The sequence below is a fragment of the Scyliorhinus canicula genome, chromosome 15 (genome assembly GCF_902713615.1).
Source record: "Scyliorhinus canicula chromosome 15, sScyCan1.1, whole genome shotgun sequence".
Taxonomy (NCBI): domain Eukaryota; kingdom Metazoa; phylum Chordata; class Chondrichthyes; order Carcharhiniformes; family Scyliorhinidae; genus Scyliorhinus; species Scyliorhinus canicula.
The window spans coordinates 88,993,624-89,016,649 of NC_052160.1; the positions used below are offsets into that span (position 1 = coordinate 88,993,624).

Sequence of the window (23,026 nt, forward strand, 5' to 3'; positions counted from 1 at the left end):
CTGCAGTAATTGTTTATCCCATAATTCACTTGTGGTAATTGTTTATCCCACAAATCATCTGCAGTAATTGTTTATCCCATAAATCACCTGCGGTAATTGTTAAACCCACAATTCCCCTGCGGTAATAGTTTATCCCATAAATCATCTGCAGTAATTGTTTATCCCACAATTCCCCTGCGGTAATTGTTTATCCCATAAATCATCTGCAGTAATTGTTTATCCCACAAGTCACCTGCAGTAATTATTTATTGCACAATTCACCTGCGGTAATTGTTTATCCCACACGAAAGAGAAAATTTTGGAAAATCTCAGCAAGTCTGGCAGCATCTGCAGGGAGAGAAAAGAGCTCACGTTTAGAGTCCGTTGACTCTTTGTCAAAGCATTTCTCACATTACAGATGCTGCCAGAATTGCTGAAATTTTCCAGCATTTTCTCTTTCGTTTCTGATTCCAGCATCCGCAGTAATTTGGTTTTGTCCATTGTTTATCCCACAATTCCCCTGCAGTAATTGTTTATCCCACAATTCCCCTGCAGTAATTGTTTATCCCACAAACCCCTTTGGTAATTATTTATCCCACAACTCACATGCGGAAGTTGTTTATCCCAAAATTCACCTGCGGTAATTGTTTATCCCACAATTCCCCTGCGGTAATTGTTTATCCCAAAATTCACCTGTGGTAATTGTTTATCCCAAAATTCCCCTGCAGTAATTGTTTATCCCAAAATTCACCTGTGGTAATTGTTTATCCCACAATTCACCTCCGGTAATTGTTTATCTCACAATTCACCTGTTGTAATTGTTTATCCCACTCTTCACCTCTGGTAATTGTTTAGCCCACAATTCACCTGCGCTAATTGTTTATCCCACAATTCACCTGTTGTAATTGTTTATCCCACAATTCACCTATTGTAATTGTTTATCCCACAATGCACCTGCTGCAATTTTTATCCCACAATGCACCTGTGGTAATTATTTTCTCGTCATATTATCATTCTCTGTTACTGTTACTGGTGCTGTGTTAATCTCAATAAAAACACTGCGTTGTCTTAAGCATTTTTTATTTATTATAACTTTTGGCCTCGGTAGTAAAACACAAAACTGGAACTTTGATGAATTGCTCATTGGTGTTTGAGGGATTATTGATTCTAAAGTTATTTTTGAAAGCTATACTGTCAGCTTCGCTCAGAGCTCGAAACCTCTGACTCACAGTATGGCGAGGAGTTCTTTGATTCCCCATCACTATTACAGTCTTGCTTGGAGGCAGGAGAGTCATGAACCTTAATGTTCCTCTGGGGCTCCTCTCTTAACTGCGGTGTCTTGTCAGGATTGTGGCTGAGTAAGTCCTGGAGGTACTTGATGTACCTGATGGCTGCACGCAAGGTTTCCACTTTGCTCAAACGTTTCTCCGATGTTGTCCCTGGGAGGTGATCGCGGAGTCTGGCATAGCCCTCGTTTACACACTTGACCCTCTGCCTCTCCCTCTCATTTCTCTTTTGAATGAAGGCTGGCTCAAAGGGACAGTCATAGACCCCAAAGTGGCCATGGAAGGGCATGTAGGGAAACATGCTTCCGTAACTATCATAATAGGTTGACTCCAGGTTGGTTGGATAGACCAGAAATGGGACATGTGTTAAACTGTCCCCATGGGGTTGATGTGTGGATGGGTTCGGGGGCAGAGGCATACCTAATTGCATACAGTTAGGGGTAGTCATTGGTCTCCTGTCTATCAGCGACCTGGGATAATTACTGTTCATCTTGGATTCTGCAGCAAAATAAAGAATAAGTCCCAGAATTGTCAGATCGTAAAAAATTAATCCGGCTCTTGGTTAGACTGCACTGGCCCCTGAGAGTGGTATCACACAGGAGATAGATTTTTCTTTCTGATGCACAGCCCCTGGATATCAGAGTTGGGTTCTTTTTAATTAGCGGACGTCAAACTCCACTTTAGATTGAGAGATTGAAGCTGTGGTCAGGCAGACTGAAGAGTGAGACTCCTTTTCTCGGAGCACTCAGTCTCTCCCCCTAACTCTAAGCTTTGGGGGCTCCTCTATCTCAGAGCCTCTTTGGGTTCGGAGCTTCTCCTTAACCCTGAACCCGGGGTCGTCTCTTTAAGTCTGAGCAGTTTCTGTAGCAGCGAGAGTCTTCCTTATGCCGCACCGTGAGTGACCCAAAATTGCAATCATCTGTCTCCATGAAGACCAAAACCAAGGGGTAATGTTGAGGAAGTTCACTCAAATCGGGAACGCTTGACGACAGTTCACCATAGCGAGCTCTCATTACCGGGCTCTAGAATGAAAGGAAGTGTTTTAGCGATTGCCCAACAATTCTACACGAATCCTGCTTAAAAAAAAGAGACATGTTACCGAAGCCAAGACAAATTCAACAATGTCAAACTTCAAAGGATCACAATGATTTATCCCACAGGAGAATGGGTTGCCGATTGATTGGCAAGTTGTATTGCAAGAATTGTACAGTTAATGTTTACTGCAATAAAAAGAGAAACATACAGAGTCATAAATATAAAATAGACACAGGAGGAGGCAATTTGGCCCTTTGAGCCTGCTCCGCCTTTTATCATGATCATGACTGATCATCAAGTTCAATACCCTGATCCCGCCTTCCCCCCATTTCCCTTTATCCCTTTAGCCCCAAGAGCTTTATCTAATTCCTTCCTGAAATTACACAACATTTTGGCCTCAACAACGTTCTGTTGTAAGGTTGAAAATGCTGGATGAACTCAGCAAGTCTGGCAGCATCTGTGGAGAAAAACACAGTTAACAAACAGCATATTCTGGCCGTTCACGCTGGTGGGATCTTAGGGTCTGTCAACAAATGCAGCCCCGTCATGGGTTTCCCGACGGTGAGGAGTGCGTTCAAAGGGAAACCAGACGCCGGCCACTGGTCAACCGCCCTCCAGCACTGTAGAACACGCCAGGGTGTGCGAGGAAAATCCCGCCCAACGTTTCAAGTGCTGAAGAAGAGTTGTACAGACTCAAGACGTTAACTCTGTTTCTTTCTTCACAGGTGCTGAGGTTATCCAGCATTTTCTGTTTTTATTTCAGATTTCTAGCATCGGTAGCATTTTGATTTGATTTTACTCTTTGGTTTGCTTTGAGCAGCTATTGCAGTGATTGGCCGTTCTGGTAGTGTAGTGATGTGACTGGGCTAAACCCCAGCCAGTGAGAGTTCAAATCTCACTATGACTCTCACAGACTTCTACAGATGTGCCATAGAGAGCATCCTATCCAGCTGCATCACAGCTTGGTATGGCAACTGCTTGGTCCAAGATCGCAAGAAACTGCAGAGTGTGGTGAACTCAGCGCATCACACAAGCTTGTCACCCTCCCATTGATTCTGTATACACCTCCCACTGCCTCAGGAAGGCAGACAGCATTATCAGAGACCCCTCCCACCCAGGCATTGCCTTCTTCCAGACCCTTCCAGCAAGTAGAAGGTACAGAAGTCTGAAGACTCGCACATCCAGACATAGGAACAACTTCTCCCCCACAGCTACAAGACTCCTCAATGACTTCTCCTCGGACTGATCTGTTCCCTGTAATAACACTATTCACGACACAGTATGCTGCTCTTGCTCATGTTTGTTTGGTTTGTTTGGTCCCTTGTTCCGCACTGTAACCAATCACTGTTTGTCGATGTACCATTTGTCAATATCCTCGGTTGATTATTCTTTTTGTCTACTATGTACGTACTGTGTACGTTCCCCCGGCTGCAGAAAAATACTTTTCACTGTACTTCAGTAAATGTGACAATAAATCAAATCAAATCAAATCAAATGAGAATTCAAATTTATAGAAATCGGTTCTCCTTCAACATGACCATGAAGCCATCAGATTACTGTCAAACCCAAAAGGTTTACAGAGGTCCTTTAGGGCAGTGCTACTCAAAGTGTGGTACGCATACCGGTGGGTATGCGAGCCATCGTCTGCCGGTACTTGGAGTGTTTCCAGAAAAGAAAGAGACAGTAGTGATATTCAACGCCACGGGAGACTGCCGGTCCCTGGCACATTGGAAAAAAAAACTGCCGGTCCGCCACATCAGATAGTTTGAGAATCACTGCTTTAGGGAATAAACCCTGCCAGCCTTACCCTGTCTGGCCCGGATATGACTTCAGACCCATATGATTGACTTAACCTTCAAGCCAGTTACCCAGTGATGCACTGAATTGTACCAAACCTCATCATCTTCCCACTTCCCGAGAATGAATTTAAAAATAAAATTTGCCATCAGCAGTTTAAGGATGCTGTATTTAAAGAGCATTATTTAGAGTTTGAAATCTTGGCGGTCATAGCAAACATGCTTCATTGGGTTTGTTAGTATTACCTCACCTCCTCTCCTGAACAAAAATGTATCATTATTGTTAGGATATTGTTTGTCTGTCTTATGCTCCCTTTTAATGCCCATCCTGCTGCCTGTCCTGATCTACGTTCTTCAGATTAGCTGCTACAAAGTTACTGCACCCTTTGGGATTTCTGTTTAAATTGTAGTCTTTGGACACTGGAAACCCCCTCTGTTCTGATGGGCTGGTCCACAGACATCCCCTAAAAGTTCTGTGGCAGAATCTGTGATGTTGTTTGATCGATTTGGCAAGCAGCCAATTTGTGTCTGTGGACTTTTCAGCATTCTCCTATCGCAGCCTGTGGTTGGTGAAGCCAGTCAGAAACTATCAAGAAAGAAGGCCGGTCTTCTGGAGAGTGCCATATTTTGTTCAGTTCTGTTAAGTATTCAGCAGGTAAGTTCCCTGGATTCTCTCTCTCTCTCTCCTTTCTCTCGCTCTCTGCTGGATGATTGTAAGAGGCATTCTAGCCAAATCTGTGAAGACGTCCTTGTTTAAAGGAGCACAGACAATCTTCAGAACTTGGAAAGAGAATGTGGGTGTGAAAGTGCAAGTTTTCCCAAAGGTCAGTAACCTTTGAACTGTGCGCGCAGGTGCTAGGAAGAGTGAAGAATTGAAGTTTAAGGTGGGAGCATTTGTGATAAAACTGCCAGAGTCTTGTACAGGAATCAGGCAAGTAAAAACTGCTGAACTTCAGGATGAGAGCTGTATCATTCTCACAGGGAGGCAAAAGCTCCATCTGGTGGTAGAAAGACAGAAGTGCACCGACCTGAGCATCCTGAATGCAGCACCATCTGGTGGCCAGCAGCAATAACAACACTGGTTGGAACATCCCGGACTTAGCTCCACCTGGTGGCTGAAGAGCAGAATCACCCTGACCTGGAATTCTTAGGTGAAATATTATCTGGTGGTTGAAGGACAGAATTGCGTCAACCTGAATTTCTCGAGTAAATCTATTACCCAGAGGTTGCAACCACAGTAGTGAAGACTCATATCAGACCTACCCCTTTAATCCCTGTTTTTTAAATTCCTCGCCAACCCTTAGTTTGTGTCTGTTTGTGTGTGTCTGGGTAGAGGGTGGGACTGGATCTTGGGATTAGATAGTCTGATAGATGATTATCCTGCTGTTCCCTAATATGTTCAACTTTTCTTATTTTTAATTAATGAACAGTTTGTTAATGTTTTATTTATTAATCTGTGGTCTGTAACTCATTAGAGCAGTCAAGGGTTAAATATACTCGAAAACGCAAATTATTGTTTAATTCACTTATGTTGGGACCACGGAGTCTGTGGAGCTGGAATTGACCGTGCACTTGCCCAGGGTGTTGTAACATAAATTGGGGCTCGTCCAGGATTGGAAATGTTCAACGGCGAATTTGGAGGTACAGAGTAAATTACAAAGAGACTCCAGGTTTATAGTAATATAACAATATCACTATGGAAGCTGCCAAGAAATTTCTCCAGGTGGAGACATATCTCTGGTATTTTGGGAGGAGCATTGCAAAGACCCGGTCATCGAATTGGCAAGGGAATTGAAACTGATTGTACCAACTAAAACTAAGAAGGCGGAGGTAATTTACACAATTGCTCAACATTTAAACTTGAAGGCAATGCAGCTGATGCTGGATCCACAGTCAGTAGACTCGGCTAAGATCCAGTTACAGATGAAACAATTAGAAATGCAGCAAAAGGGCAGCACGGTGGCACGGTGGTTAGCATTGCTGTCTACGGCGCTGAGGACCCGGGTTCGAATCCTGGCCCTGGGTCACTGTCCGTGTGGAGTTTTCACATTCTCCCCGTGTCTGCGTGGGTTCCGCCCCCACAACCCAAAGATGTGCAGTGTAGGTGGATTTGCCACGCTAAATTGCCCCTTAATTGGAAAAAAATAATTGGGTACTCTAAATTTAAAAAAAAAGAAATGCAGCAAAAACAGAGAGAAATGGAAATGGAAATGAAGAGAGATGAAAGAGAGAGAGCAAAAAGAAAAATAAATGGAGATGGAAATGAGGAAGTTAGAATTAGATAGAGACTTCCAGCTTGAGATACTGGAAAGGGGTGGGAAGCTTCCAGAATGTGAAGGGGAGCCTAGTCCTAGAACAGAACATAGTGTGGTGATATGTTTAAGTTTATACAGGCTCTCCCAAAATTTGAAAAGAAAGATGCAGAAACGTCCTTTAGGGCTTTCGAGAAACTAGCTACCCAATTGGAGTGGCCAAAAGAGAAGTGAATATTACCTCTGCAGAGTAAATTGACAGGGAGGGCACAGGAAGCAACTGCCAGGACAGACTTATGCAGAATTTGAGAGGGTTAAACAGAACAATTTTAACAGACGAGCTTTGGGAGTTGCAAATTCCTGTGAGGCTCTGAAAGAAGTCCTTCTTTTAGAGGAGTTTAAGAATTCATTACCTTCCATAATAAGAACCCATGTTGAAGACCAGAGGGCACAAACTGTTAGGCAAGCAGCAATTATTGCTGACGATTATGAGCAAATCCATAAATTTAAACCTTTGTTCCATCACCCCCATAATTTTGAAAAAGGAGAGGAAGTGTGAGAGTGAGAGGACAGTGGGTAGCCAAAGTAAATAATGGATAGCTGGGAAGGCTCTGAGATCTCTGCCTCAGTCCACAAAGGGAGGTACTGAGGGTGGAAGTAAGTCTTGGAAGTTTAAATGTTACCATTGTAACAAGGTGGGACATGTTCGTTCAGCCTCTTGGAAGTTGAAAGGAAGGCCCATGGGAGTTGTGGGGGTTTGGAAGGAGGATTCTGAGAAGGGATCAAAGGTCGAGAATGCTCCAGTGCAGCTGGTAACATTATCTACACTCAGGAGACCAAAGGTGAACACTGCTGTGGGAGCAGGTGTAGAGAATAAGGTAGATGAAAAATATACGGGTTTTGTGTCGAAGGGGAAAGTCATCCCATTTTCCTCGACAGATGAGACAAACTCATAACGATTTTAAAGGTAACAGGGGCCATTCAAACCCTTGTGCTGCAGAAGGATTTTGGTCTTTCCTCCAGAGAGCTCAGTGAAAGCTGAGATATTTGTGAATGGGATGGTGGAAGTTGTATCCCAGTTCCATTGTAGAAAGTGTAGTTGGAGTGTAATTTTGGGTCAGGTCCAGTAGTTGTTGGAGTGGTTAAAGAATTCCCAGTGGAAGGAATAGATTTAGTTCTGGGGAATGATTTAGTGGGAGTGAAGGTTGTAGCTTCACTCATGGTTACAGAGTTATGGAGAGTCCAAAGGAAGTACTGTAGTTAGCCTCTGAATTGCCGACTGAAGGACATGCAGGAGCTAGGAAAACCCATTGGGCAGTAGAGAACTTAGAGAAAAAGATGTTGACAGCTGTTGAGCATGTTTCAAGTGACCATGGTAGTGAACCAGGTCGCAAGCATTTTCAGACTGATGGTGACTGTACGGCTGAGGAATTAGACAAGAATCTTGACTTTGACTTTTGTTCTGATGGGTGGCACGGTGGCGCAGTGGTTAGCACTGCTGCGTCACGGCGCTGAGGACTCGGGTCACTGTTCGTGTGGAGTTCACACATTCTCCCCGAGTCTGCCTGGGTCTCACCCCCAAAACCCCAAAAAAAGATGTGCAGGGAAGTGAATTGGCCACACTAAATTGTCCCTTAATTGGAAAAAAAATTATTGGGTAAATTTATTTAAAAAAACTTCCGTTCCGATTATGAGGTGCTGGTAAAGAGTTTTTGCAAGAATGTTGGTAAGGAGGTGGAGTCAGATGAAAGTTTTGACTTCGACTTAGGTCCTGGTTATGAAGTGATGGTGAATAGTTTTTGTAAGAGCGATAGTAAGGAGGGAGAGTCAGACGACAGTCTTGACTTTGATCTTGGGACTAACGATGATGCGGTGATAAACAGTTGCCTACTAGACTCGTCACCAATTGAACTTCAATCACTGGCGAGCAATTCTTCCAGAGCTAGTCAAGGAATTAGTAACCTGGAGGAGGTAGGTGAAGTGGACTTGCCAAAAGGTAACCATGATGTGGAGATGCTGGCGTTGGACTGGGGTGAGCACAGTAAGACATCTTACAACACCAGGTTAAAGTCCAACAGATTTGTTTCAAATCACTAGCTTTCGGAGCATAGCTCCTTCCTCACCTAATGAAGGAGCTGAGCTCCGAAAGCTAATGATTCGAAACAAACCTGTTGGACTTGAACCTGGTGTTGTAAGACTTCTTACTGTGCCAAAAGGTAGGTTGTTACCACTTCTTGAGATAAACCCATTGCCACTCCCTTCAGGTGCAAGTCGTTCCCAGAGCAGGCTTGCCCTGAAGGAAAGTATACCTGACTGCACAGCATCATTTAGTCAGAACGAGGACTGTAATGACTGGGGAGTGATACCAAACAAGCAGCTGGTCGACCCACATCCTTTTGAAAGGTGACAGTATCTTTTCGAGGTAGCAAATGTTGATAGCCAGGAAGGTGAATTGGTTGGCCATCAACCCTTTTTCGGAGTTAAGGGAAAGGTGGTTAGCGAATCCTGCAGCGGGTCTGCAGTCATGGAGTCCACGCAAACCCGAACTGTTCACAGAGAGAGTGACATCCCATACTCTTATTCTGAAAGTGGGGATGCAGGTGGTGGTTACGAAAACTCCGATGGGGAGGCAAAAGTTGCCACTGCAGGAATAGTGCCTGTTGAGTCAATTAACTTTGAGAGGTCTGACTCCTCAGTAGCTTTTGTTGCCAAAGGTGGCCTGGTGAAGGCCACAAGAGAATGTAAGGCCACTGGGGTTGGAAAGAATCTATTGGCTATCAGTTAACCAATTACTTCATTCAGCATTGACAACCCTACTGGTGGTGTAGTTGTAGGAAACCCTCAAAGTTTGTACAGAATTTCAACAGTCAGGAGGGCTCGTTAGCATTACCTGTGAGACAGCAAGAGACAGGTCTAGAGCAGGTGCCAAAGGAATGTAGATGAAGGTGTAGGGAAGCACCAATGGGCATTCCGTTAACTACCAAAGCCACCTCCATCTTTGCTACAACTGAGGTAAAAAACTGAGGAGCGTTGCATAGTGGACATATTGCAGGAACACACAACCCTGTTGTGGTCCATGGAATGCCGAGGAGAGTCTGGGAAGTTGACGGCCATGTTGGAGGATGAATCGGCGTTGGCCGAACTGTTGACTACTTGCGTTTACAGAGACATTAAAAAACACAGGATGCAAGAGTTTTTTTGTCAGAGTCATCATTGCAATTTTGTAAATATTTTGTAAGTATTTCTTGTGGACAATAATGTGAGTGCAGGTATTTGTTATTGTGTGTGTTAAAAGTCAAAGTTGCATTAATGCCTCCTTTGGGGGGAGATATGTTTCATTCCTTTAGGGGGAGAAGTATTTTAGGACATAGTCTGTCTGTGCTGTGTTCCCTTTTAATGCCCATCCTGCTGCCTGTCCTGATCTACATTCTTCGGGTTGGCTGCTACAAAGTTACTGCACTCTTTCGGATTTCTGTTTAAATTGTAGTCTTTGGACACTGGAAAACCCTCCTGTTCTGATGGGCTGGTCCACAAACATCCCCTTTTGGTTCTGTGGCAGAATCTGTGATATTGTTTGATCGACTAGGCAAGCAGCCAATTGGTGTATGTGGACTTTTCAGCCTTCTCCTATCGCAGCCTGTGGTAGGTGATGCCAGTCAGAAACTTTCAGGAATGAAGGCGGGTCTTCTGGAGAGTGACATCTTTTGTTCAGTTCTATTCAGCAGCCAGTGAGTAAGAACCCTGGAGTCTCTCTCTCTTTCTCTCTGCTGGATGATTTTAAGAGGCATTCTAGCCAAATCTGTGAAGATATTCTTGTTTAAAGGAGCACAGACAACAATTAGAACTGGGACCTGTCTTGTGTGTGTCTGGGTAGCGGGTCAGACGGGACCTTGGATTAGGTAGTCTGGTAGACGATTATCCTGTTATTTCCTCATATGTTCATCTTTTCTTCTTTTAATTAATTAACAGTTTGTTAATGTTTTACTTATAAATCTGGTGCCTGTAACTCATTGGAGCAGTCAAGGGATAATATCTTCAGTAAATGTGAATTATTGGTTAATTCAATTATGTTGGAACTCCGGGTCTGTGGGGCTGGAGTTGACCGCACACTCCCTTCCTAAGTGGTTGCACTCTCCCTTCTGGATCAGAAGGTGGTTTGATAAGATTCCCTTCTACACTGACCTCTGATGAGTTTCACATGAGGAATTAATAGGCATGCATATTGTTACAATTATTATTATTATTGTCTTCAGTGCCATACAACATTGTGGCTCAGTGGGTAAGACTCGTACCTCTGAATCAAAGGGTTAAAGTCCCGATCTGGAGACTTGAGCATATAATCCTGCCTGAAACATCAGTGCAGTAATAAGGGAATGCTGCACTGTTGTCTTTCAGGTCAAATGTTAAACTGAGGCCTTGGCCAATCCAACAATGAGATTTCAAAGATCTCTTGGCAACCATTTTTGGGGAAGAGCAGGATAGTTCTCCTTGGTGTCCTGGCCAACATGACTAAAACAAGTCATCTGATCATTTGTATCATTGCTACGCATAAACTGACGACCAAATTTCCGCCATTCCAACAGTTACAACAAGCTGGATTCTCCGGTCCCCCAGCCGCGTATTTCTCAGCGGCGCGTTATTCGCTGGTGGTGGGATTAACTCCTCCCACCGCTTGTCAATGGGATTTCCCATTGACGTCACCCCACGACACTGGGAATCCATTAGGAAACGAGAATCCCAATGGCCAGAGAATTAGGCCAACGTTTCAAAAGGACTTTATTGGTTGCACAGTTCTTTAGAAATACCGAGCCCATGAAATTTGCTACGTGAATGCAAATCTTTCTTTCTTACGGTAGTAGATTTAACCCACCAACTCCATGTTGGTGCTGAGGTCACTTGCCTCTACATGGGTTCATGCTGTACTTAAAATGACTGTTGCTTAACCCTCCAGTACAACAATGACTACACTTCAAGAGCACCCTAGTGGCTGAAGAGGACAGTGACCCGGGGCCGGATTGAACCCGGGTCCTCGGTGCCATGAGGCAGCAGGGCTAACCACTGCGCCACCGTACCGCCAAAGTTCCACTATCCTGACATTTCATGTTTCACCCACTAAAACAATGAAATAAAAAGGTATCACAATAGAACGAAGATATAAAACTGATGAAGCATTTACACCTAACGCATTAGCTGTGTTTAATATTTCTAGCCGCTGTCTGCTCTGCTGTATATTCTGGGATTGTTCTGGGATTGTCCTTGGGCAGAAAGATTGTTGACACAGTGTATTGGAAACAGTCTTTGCGGTTTGTGTGAATGGCTATCTTGGCCAGGATTCTCCGAGTCGGCGCGGGCTCGGAGAATCGGCGTTCATGCCAAGACGGCCTGCGATGCTGGTCTGATGCCGGGACGCGAACCTCCGGCGACCGGAGAATCACCGCCAGTCGCGCATGCGCGGTTGACACGGTGGCAGTCAGGGCCGTTGAAAGAGGCCCGCATGGTGCTTCTGCAACGGCAACTGGCCGAGTTCCCGCCGGCGTGGTTCTAACATGGTTCCACCCGGTGGGCACTCGGAGTCGCGGCTGCGGTGGCCGCCTTGCTGGGGGGCAGGGGATCCGTCACTGGGGTGTCTCCAGGATAGCCAGGATCGTGATTGGGGGCCACCGATTGGCGGTCGAACGCTGTCTGGGGGGACCTATTTCTTCGGCACCAGCCCGCTGTGTGTGTCCGCCATGTTGCGTGGGGCCGCTGCTTTGAAGAATCCCGGCCCCCGTGTTTTGGCATTGTGGGGTGGGAGGGGGAGGGGGGTACTTGTTTCTGTCAATTCCCACCAGTCCGTTCCATATTTTATAGAGCACGGTCAGTCTATTTCTCTCTCTCTTTTGTTGTAGTCATTCCCCTTCCAAATCTTCGGTCCAAGATGTGACACCAATGTATTTCCCACAGTGATTGGTGAGGAATCATACAGCTGACTTTGGATCGCTTCAATCTTATTGGTTTCTCTCACCACATAAGGATCTCACACACAATTTGCATATCCCAGGATTGGACAAAAAATGTTTGGTAAACTGTAACTCTGATATTTTTGTTTCAATACCCAAGTTTTCTCCTCAGAAATCCTTGAGCCTTGTTTGCTTTGGATCGTATCTGCTGGATGTGGAATCTCCATTGAAGATTGTTTTTAATCCCAGGGCTAGTTGTGTATTGTTGTAACTTGAGACCAGAAAGCAGGTAGTTGAATGTGTTGTTTTAAGGAAGGAATTTTATGTCAATAAATAACAAAGTTTAACAATAATAGTAACGCTGCACAACAGTCATGATGGTAATAACTATGAAAACAGGATCAGTAGTAAAACAGATCTTGTTCACAGGTAACCTCTTGCAGGTTGAAAATGTCCATCCAAAGCTCGCACATGCTCAGAACCCTCAACACACACCAGTAAAACAATTACATCGGAGAAAGGCTTATAAGAACACGCTATACTCAAAATGACACTGCGATGTTTAATGGCTTGGAGAGTGATGTACCATCAATTGGACGCGAGCCACGATGAAGATCCAAACTGTGGCTTTAATCAGCTAGTTGTTAGCCCGGTGGTCGACTACAGAGAAAGGCCGACCACCGGGAACTCTGGGTACTTATACCCCGGCTCGGAGGCGGGGTCTACTTGCCTCTCGATCAATTGGTGAGCAGTCACATGACTAGTCCCAGCCAATCAGACGAGAGGCACATGACCAGCCAGAGCCAATGGGAAACCAATGCTCTGCACCAATGGCAGTGCTCCCATTCATACCACCACAGAGAGTTTGATGACAGAACTTAAAACTATCTGTTAGTGGATCCCTATTGTCGGTGCTGCAAATGACATTGCATTTTTCTTGGCATTGGATACCAGCTCCCATTGGTCCTGCCAACTTTGCAATTCCAGATTATCTTACAGTCAATTGAATCAACCTCAACCAGATCACTCCCTGCAGCAGACACAAAACTGAACCAAGCATGAGAAAGCTTCAAAAACACAGACCTGCACCAAGCCAAATAATCCAGCAACTAGCCCATTTGGAGTGGCCTGTGGCTCTGTTAGTGTAGGGGATTCTATAGTTGACAGTTGTCATAATATACCTCCATGTATATGGTGGAGTGCAGACGGGCAGTGATTGACACACAGGATGACCAGTGAGCACACAGAACACAGCAGCCAATCACCAGACAGGACACGACCACTATAAAGCCAGAGGGCACCAGTTTTCCCGCTCTCTTGGGATCCAGCCTCTGAGACAGTCAGAGCCCGTGAGCAGCAGCTAGTACAAACACCATGTGGTAGTCAGTTAGTCTGGTCAGGCTAGCCTCAGGTCTCCAGTCAAGTCAGCATAGTGTCAACCCACAGTTAAGCATGTAATATAGTTAGATGTTAAATAAAATCGTGTTGCATCTCATCAAGTGTTGGAAGCCTGTCTCTGTCTACACTGCATCAAACGCAGTCCACATAGACCCAGCTTACCAAACACATCAACAGTGAAGGAAGAATTGAACAAATGGAATAGTTGAGAAGCTATTGGACTTCTTCTTCATTCACATGGTTTTATGTACACTTTTTTTAATTGTACGCTGGTTTTATGAAAATTGCTTGTGCAATGTTACAAAATGTTACTGTACCATAAAGGGTGCTGTGTCTAAATGAATGAAAATTTAACTGGGAGAAAACAAAAGCAAAGCATCATTAACACTATCAGGAATAGTTTGTCCTGGTGTCTTAATTTAGTTCATCAGCATTAAGGAATATTCATTGAATCAGGAATGGCTCACAAACTAAGAATTGGTCGGAAATACCTCTATAAGTTGGATTTTTCTCACTTTTGTCAGTTATTCTGTTGTCTGGACTTTTTGGACTTTCTTTGCTTGTTAAATTGGACATTCTGAATTCTCCCTCTGTGTACCCAAACAGGTGTTTGAATGTGGGACTCGGGGATTTTCACAGTGACTTCATTGCAGTGTTAACGTAAGCCTACTTGTTACAATAATAAAGATTATATATTGTATCTTCTGTGTAACACATACTTAGACACTGAAATACGAGGAGATAATGTATATTTAAATATCTCTCTCTCAACCTTTCCACACCCTGATGGTGCATAGGTCAGACTTTTGTCTGTTTCAGTAACTAATTATTCCTGGAACAGGTCGCTAGTTAGTCACCAGGAGCTTATAGCTTACATCACATTAAGCAAGTCCACACTCAGACTCGCGCACACATGCACACACACAATCACACAAACACACGTTTAAATATAGAAACCTGAAATGATACAGTCTACAAAGTGCCCCAAAGCTCTTCAGGGCCATTGAAGTAGATTGGAAGTGTGATTGAAGTTGTAATGAGTGAATAATGGCAACCAAATTGTTTTGGAATAAAATCAGTTGACCACGCCATCAGAGCTAACCCTTCTACTCTTCTTTAAAATATTATCATGGAATATCCACCTGAGAGGGAAGATGGAACCTTGGGCTTGTGTCGCATCTGGAAGACAGCACCTCTGCCAGTACAGCACTCCCTCAGTATTGCGCAGAAATGCCAGCCTGGGTTACAATTCTGATTCAAAGGTGCGAGGGCTACTTGTGAGCCAGCGCAGACATGCTAGATATAGCGGGCGTGATTACTGGCCACATCCCGCTGGAATTGGGGCGGGATGCGGCCAATACATCCCGGGAGAGGCTTCTTCCAGGATTCTGGATGGATGTTACGCCTCACAAAAGCTAACAAGATCTTGCGAGTCCTCGCGCTCTGGGGCGAAATTCTCCCCTACCCGGCGGGGTGGGGGGACCCGGCGTAGCGGAGTGGCGCCAACCACCCCGGCGTCGGGCCTCCCAAGGTGCGGAATTCTCCGCACCTTTAGGGGCTAGGCCCGCGCCGGAGTGGCTCCCGCTCCGCTGACTGGCGCCAACGGCCTTTGGCGCCATGCCGCCTGGAGTCGGGGCTGGCTGAAAGGCCTTCGCCAGTCGGCGTGAGTCCGTGCATGCGCCGGAGCGTCATCAGCCGCTGACATCACCACCGGCGCATGCGCGGTGGAGGGGGTCTCTTCTGCCTCCGCCATGGTGGAGGCCATGGCGGCGGCAGAAGTAAAAGAGTGCCCCCACGGCACAGACCCACCCGGCAATCGGTGGGCCCCGATCGCGGGCCTGGCCAACATGGGGGCACCCCCCGGGGTCCGATCGCCCCGCGCCACCCCCGCTCGCGCCGCCTGCTCCCACCGGCACAGAGGTGGTTTAAACCACGTTGGCAGGAGAGGCCTGACAGCGGCCTGAGAATCACCGCGGGGGGCCCGCCGACTGGCGGGGCGCGATTCCCCTACACTGTTTCTAAGCATTCCATTATCACTTGTGTCTTTGAGTGTGTACAGCTGTGTCTGTGATTGTGTGACACGGTGAATTTTTGTCCATGTGCCTCTCTGTGGATTGTCTGTCTGGCTGTCTGTGTCTCTTTGAGATTGTGTGCGTCACTGTATGTCTGTATCTCTGTCCGATGGTCTGTGTGATCATGTATGTCTGTGTCTCTGTGTGTGTTTGTGTCTCTACATGATTGTGTGTCTCTGTGTGATTGCCTCTCTATGTCTGTCTGTGTCTGTGTCTATGTGTGATTGTCTGTCTGTCTGTGTCTCTGTGTGATTGTGAGTGCATGTGTGGCTGTGAATGTGTGTGTCCCTGTGTTATTGTTTGTCTGTGTCTGTGTGTCTCTGAGTGATTGTGTGTGCATGTCTGTCAGTGTGTCTGTCCCTCTGTATGATTGACTGTGTCTCTGAGTGATTGTGTGCGCTTATCTGTGTGTGTGTCAGTCCCTCTGTGTGATTGACTGTGTCTCTGAGTGATTGTGTGCGTATCTGTGTGTGTGTCAGTGTGTCTGTCCCTCTGTGTGATTGTGTCTCTGAGTGATTGTGTGTGTATCTGTGTGTGTGTCTGTCCCTCTGTGTGATTGACTGTGTCTCTGAGTGATTGTGTGCACGTATCTGTGTGTGTGTGACTGTGTCTCTGTGTGATTGACTGTCTCTCTGAGTGATTGTCTGTGTGTGTCTGTGTATGTGTGACTGTGTCTCTGAGTGATTGTGTGTGTATCTGTGTGTGTGTCTGTCCCTCTGTGTGATTGACTGTGTCTCTGAGTGATTGTGTGCACGTATCTGTGTGTGTGTGTGTGTGTGTCTCTCTGTGTGATTGACTGTCTCTCTGAGTGATTGTCTGTGTGTGTCTGTGTATGTGCGACTGTGTCTCTGAGTGATTGTCTTTGTGTGTCTGTGTATGTGTGACTGTGTCTCTGAGTGATTGTCTTTGTGTGTCTGTGTATGTGTGACTGTGTCTCTGAGTGATTGTGTGCACATGTGTGTTGTAAGGGTCCTTTCTGTTGATTTCATTTTTTCCCTTTCTTTATTTTTGCTGTTCTTATTTTGATCCAAGTATGTTTAATGGACATATATCTTTAAGCCGAGAAGGGGAAGTAAGGAACTCAAAAGTTACAAAAGTGAACACTCTGTTAGCCTTGGATAGCAGAACTTTTCAGCACCGAAGGATCGGTGGGACTCTGTTCGATTGCTTAGCTGGTGGTCGATGAATTGGCCAAAAGACCGTTGGCGTGATTCTCCGCTCCCCAGGCCGGGTGGGAGAATCGCGGGAGGGCCGCTCTGGCACCCCCCACGATTCTCCCACCCCCCCCCCCCCCCCCCAAATGGCGTGTCGCGTTTTGCGATTCTCTGTGGGGGGGGGGGGGGGGGGGGGTTGCATTCGGCAGGACTGGAAGACTCATCAGGACCCGCTGCAGAATCCCGTTACTTTCATTAATAGCTCTGTATTCCTGATTAGTTTGCTCATTAAGCCACTCGGCAATCCCGATACTCAGAGTACAGACACCTGAGCTCCAGCACAGCTCAGTTACATAGAACATAGAACAGTACAGCACAGAACAGGCCCTTCTGCCCTCAATGTTGTGCCGAGCCATGATCACCCTACTCAAACCCACGTATCCACCCTATACCCGTAACCCAACAACCCCCCCCTTAACCTTACTTTTATTAGGACACTACGGGCAATTTAGCATGGCCAATCCACCTAACCCGCACATCTTTGGACTGTGGGAGGAAACCGGAGCATCCGGAGGAAACCCACGCACACAGGGGGAGGATGTGCAGACTCCACACAGACAGTGACCCAGCCGGGAATCGAACCTGGGACCCTGGAGCTGTGAAGCATTTATGCTAACCACCATGCTACCCTGCTGCCCCTAAATGGAAAGTTATCTCTTTCCATTTAAAAACTACTCCTTCCTAATGGTTTGGTGAATGTTTAAGGTTGTTCTAGTATTGGATGTGGCTTTCACTGAGGTGAAGAGAACAGGATGTGCACTTTCTTTAATCTCTTCCCAAGTCCCTGATTTTAAAGCACATTACAACCATTAGAAAAAATGCCTCAGGTGAATGGCAATTTAAAATATTTTGGCTGAACTTAAGTAAGATTTATCTTCCTGTCACTATTTTGGACACCAGACTGAATCTGTGCTCATACTCTGGGAATCAATCAATCAATCGTCTGTGGGTCTGGCAGCGTCTGTGGAGGGGGAAAATAGAGTTAATGTTTCCAGTCCCTTTGACTCTTCCTCGGAGCTCTTTATTATCCCCTCCACAGACGCTGTCAGACTTGCTGAGTTTTTCCAGCATTTTCTGTTTTTGTGTCAAATTCCAGCATCCACAGCAATTTGCTTTTAGCAAATCCTCTGTGTTTGCAACCCGGTAGATGGGAGACTGGAGTTGGTGTTGGTGTTGTAAGTACTTTCCGAAGCAAGACTGAAAAATTGATTTTGCAATTTATAACCTCAGTTGTGAAATGGTCCTTCTGCGGACTAGGTAGGTTTTGATCATTTCCTCCCCATGCCTCACTTGACGGCATAGCTCTCTTATTGAGGTGTAATCCAATAGGTGCTTTTTAATTCCAGTGTGTCACTCTGCTGAATATCATTCATGTCTGTTTCATTTAACAAAATGGCTAGAGTGCCCAGGATAATCGCAGTCACTATAAAACCCCACACATAAGAGGCAAGCAAGGATAGTGATGGGAAGCAGGGAAAAATAAAGAGTTTGTGTTTTCATTTAGTCTTGAACAACTTTAGGGTTATCAACTGTGCTTTACACCCAATGAATCACAGAATTGTCATGGCGCAGAAGGAGGCCATTTGGCCCATCGTGTCTGCACTGGCTCACCAAATGAGCACCATGGTTTAGTGCCATCCTCCTGCCTTTTCTCTGCAGACATTTTTCTACTCAAATAATCATCTAATGCCCTCTTGAGTGGCTCTATTGAACTTGAAAAGCATAGCCACTGCCGTAATGCAAGGAAGCCAGCGGCTATTTACACAGAGAAATAGATCATCTACTTTGTGTGTTGGCTGAGACATAATTATTGGCCAAGGTATCAGGGTGAATGCTCCTGCTCTCCTTTAAAGAGTGCCATGGGATCTTTTACATTACGCTCGAGAGGTTTCATCCAAAAGATGGCACTTCTGATAGCATGGCACCCTCTCAGTACCTTGCTGAAATGTCACAGCTGGACAATGACCAACCTTCGAATCTCTACCCTGGCCCCTGCTGAACTACAACTCAGGTACAGTTGCACAAGTGGAATCTAAGATCTTCCTAGTCTCTGATTCTCAGCCAATTACTTACTGGGTGAGAAAATCATTTGCAAAAAGGTTCTACAGATTGACCAGACATAAGATGCTAGAGATTCATCAAGTGTATAGAATAAGGAGGCTAGAGACTGACTGATCATATAGAACAAGGGGCTAGAGACTGACTGATCATACAGAACAAGGGGCTAGAGACTGACTGATCATGTAGAACAAGGGGCTAGAGACTGACTGATCATATAGAACAAGGGGCTAGAGACTGACTGATCATACAGAACAAGGGGCTAGAGACTGACTGATCATATAGAACAAGGGGCTAGAGACTGACTGATCACACAGAACAAGGGGCTAGAGACTGACTGATCATGTAGAACAAGGGGCTACAGACTGACTGATCATATAGAACAAGGAGCTAGAGACTGACTGATCACATAGAACAAGGAGCTAGGTACTGATTGATCATATAGAACAAGGGGCTAGAGAATGATTGATCATATAGAACAAGGGTCTAGAGACTGACTGATCATATAGAACAAGGGGCTAGATACCGACTGATCATATAGAACAAGGGGCTAGAGACTGACTGATCATGTAGAACAAGGGGCTAGAGACTGACTGATCATATAGAACAAGGGGCTAGAGACTGACTGATCATACAGAACAAGGGGCTAGAGACTGACTGATCATATAGAACAAGGGGCTAGAGACTGACTGATCACACAGAACAAGGGGCTAGAGACTGACTGATCATGTAGAACAAGGGGCTACAGACTGACTGATCATATAGAACAAGGAGCTAGAGACTGACTGATCACATAGAACAAGGAGCTAGGTACTGATTGATCATATAGAACAAGGGGCTAGAGAATGATTGATCATATAGAACAAGGGTCTAGAGACTGACTGATCATATAGAACAAGGGGCTAGATACCGACTGATCACACAGAACAAGGGGCTAGAGACTGACTGATCATACAGAACAAGGGGCTAGAGACTGACTGATCATATAGAACAAGGGGCTAGAGACTGACTGATCACACAGAACAAGGGGCTAGAGACTGACTGATCATGTAGAACAAGGGGCTACAGACTGACTGATCATATAGAACAAGGAGCTAGAGACTGACTGATCACATAGAACAAGGAGCTAGGTACTGATTGATCATATAGAACAAGGGGCTAGAGAATGATTGATCATATAGAACAAGGGTCTAGAGACTGACTGATCATATAGAACAAGGGGCTAGATACCGACTGATCATATAGAACAAGGGGCTAGAGACTGACTGATCATGTAGAACAAGGGGCTAGAGACTGACTGATCATATAGAACAAGGGGCTAGAGACTGACTGATCATACAGAACAAGGGGCTAGAGACTGACTGATCATATAGAACAAGGGGCTAGAGACTGACTGATCACACAGAACAAGGGGCTAGAGACTGACTGATCATGTAGAACAAGGGGCTACAGACTGACTGATCATATAGAACAAGGAGCTAGAGACTGACTGATCACATAGAACAAGGAGCTAGGTACTGATTGATCATATAGAACAAGGGGCTAGAGAATGATTGATCATATAGAACAAGGGTCTAGAGACTGACTGATCATATAGAACAAGGGGCTAGATACCGACTGATCATATAGAACAAGGGGCTAGAGACTGACTGATCATGTAGAAAAAGGGGCTAGAGACTGACTAACCATACAGAACAAGGGCTAGAGACTGATTGATCATATTGAACAAGGGGCTAGAGATTGACAGATCATATAGAATGGGGAGGCTAGAGACTGACTGATCATATAGAATAGGGGGTTAGAGACTGATTATATAGAACAGAGGGCTAGAGACTGACTGATCATATAGAATGGTGGGGCTGGAGAGTGCTCATATAGAACGGGGAGGTGAGGCAGCACAGCGGCACAGTGATTAGCACTGCTGCCTCACAGCACCGAGGTCCCAGGTTCGATTCTGGCTCTGGATCACTGTGTGTGGAGTTTACACATTCACCCCGTGTTTGCGTGTGTTTCGCCCCCACAACCCAAAGATGTGCAGACTAGGTGGATTGGGCACGCTAAATTGCCCCTTAATTAGAAAAAATGAATTGGGTACTCTAAATTTTTTAAAAACATAGAACAGGTAGGAGAGAGACTGACTGATCATATAGAACAAGGAGCTAAATATTGGCTGATTATATAGCATAGGTGTTAGAGATCAACTGATCATATAGAACAAGTGGGCTCAATAGTTTAAACGACTTCTAATGAACTTCAGGTATTCATAACCCAAATCATTACTAATTTCAGCTACAGGTAACATGAAACGTTGGGCTGAAAATGTATACTTTTTGTACTCTTCATACGATTTGAATAAATGATAAGGACAGGATTTGAGCTCTTCCTGAATTGTTTGTGTTCAGATCATCGTAACTGTGAAGGTCCCATGAAGCTTGAAGCTGCAAATGAACAGCATTTCTTCTCTAGGGTTATCTCAGCTTGTAGTTCTGCACACAATCCTGTCCAGAACACACTGTCCCTTAGGACAAAGTCTCAAGAGAAATAGGATAACTCTGATTATATAAGACAGAAATGGCTACCTCCAACTTCTGCTTATCCTTCAAATCACCCCTTCTCAAGTTAGCATTCTAAAACAAAGATCAAAAATAAATTACCTTTTTAAAAAATCAGTTCTAATAAAATAATCATGTTAACTTCACACTTTACATTCCCAATTTAAGATAGTGTACGTTAACTTACCTTGTACATACATTCCTGTTTTTTCAGTCTCAAAGATCCAACATTCTGAGCTTCTTCTGGTAAACTTGAGTAATTCTATAATCCCATCTGTGGACATTCAATGTGAGGAAGGGTTGTAATGTAGCCGGACCCTGCTGATGTCAGGATATTCCTCCTTGCAGTTTGGAAAGGTGTGTGTGTGCGCGTGTACACAGAGGTTGTGCACATTGGTAAAGACTTGCTGTGGTTCTGATTAATATCCTGTTGTCAGTCGGGTGTCCCGACAGACAGCAATAACATACCTGATCTCACTTCAAACACTCTCCGCCTCCACCTCCACACCCCCCCCCCCCCTCCCCCCTCCCCTCCCCAGGGCAGAGCTTCTCTCTGAGTCACACTGGAGTTGGAGGAAGAAGTCAAACTTGGGAGTCTGCTGCACAGTACAGCGTTCAAAACAAAAAAGTTTCGGCAGGCAAGCAACAAAACGACAGAGAGTTGGACAAAGAGGCAGATGGAGAAATAACTCACACAAAATAGCCAGGAGGAGAAGCAAATAAACAGAATCGAGATAGGGGTTGATACAAAATAGAGAAGTGGATGGGCGGACAGTTTGGAAGGACAATGGGCCTCATCCTCAAAAGAGAAGGTGTTGAGAACAGAATCATTGTACATATAAAATTAACATGCGGGGAAGAAGGCAAAATTGGTAAGTAAGCCCATCAAAGCTTTTTAAAAATAAATTTAGAGTGCCCAATTCTCTTTTGTTCCAGTTAAGGGGCAATTTAGCGTGGCCAATCCACCTACCCTGCACATCTTTGGGTTGTGGGGGTGAAACACACGCAGACAAGGGGAGAATGTGCAAACTCCAAACGGACAGTGACCCGGGGCCGCAATTTGAACCTGGGACCTCGGTGCTGTGAGGCAGCAGTGCTAACCATTGCGCAACTTGATTTTTAAAAACGAATTGCACTGTAATAGCTTGCACATCAATCCTTTTCATATACATTCCTTTTGAAAGTTCTGATGCAATCTGCTTTCGCCACCCTTTCAGACAATCCAATCCTGAACCTAGAAACTCAGTGTGAAAAGAATTATCCCCATTGGCCCGCTAGATGTTCTGCCAGTTATTTGAACTTTTAATTTTAATGAGCTTTACTTACTCATTTTCTGGAGCAAATAGTTTCCCCACTATCCAGTTTTTCAATTTTGTGCACAGACGTAGATGTCACTGGCCATTTATTAATTGCCCTCGAGAAGGTGGTGCTGTGCTACCTTCTTG

General features: G+C 45.1%; 1 protein-coding gene across 1 annotated transcript; it reads right to left on the bottom strand.

The window, feature by feature from the left end:
- Positions 1 to 1,061: 1,061 nt before the first annotated feature.
- On the bottom strand, positions 1,062 to 21,983 carry LOC119978741 (achaete-scute homolog 5-like). The gene is made up of 2 exons (XM_038820578.1): positions 21,769 to 21,983; positions 1,062 to 2,287 (listed from the first exon to the last, which is right to left on the bottom strand). Exon 2 carries the CDS (start codon positions 1,753 to 1,755, stop codon positions 1,174 to 1,176), a length of 582 nt encoding a protein of 193 aa, XP_038676506.1. The 5' UTR covers positions 1,756 to 2,287; positions 21,769 to 21,983; the 3' UTR covers positions 1,062 to 1,173.
- Between the last annotated feature and the right edge of the window lie 1,043 nt (positions 21,984 to 23,026).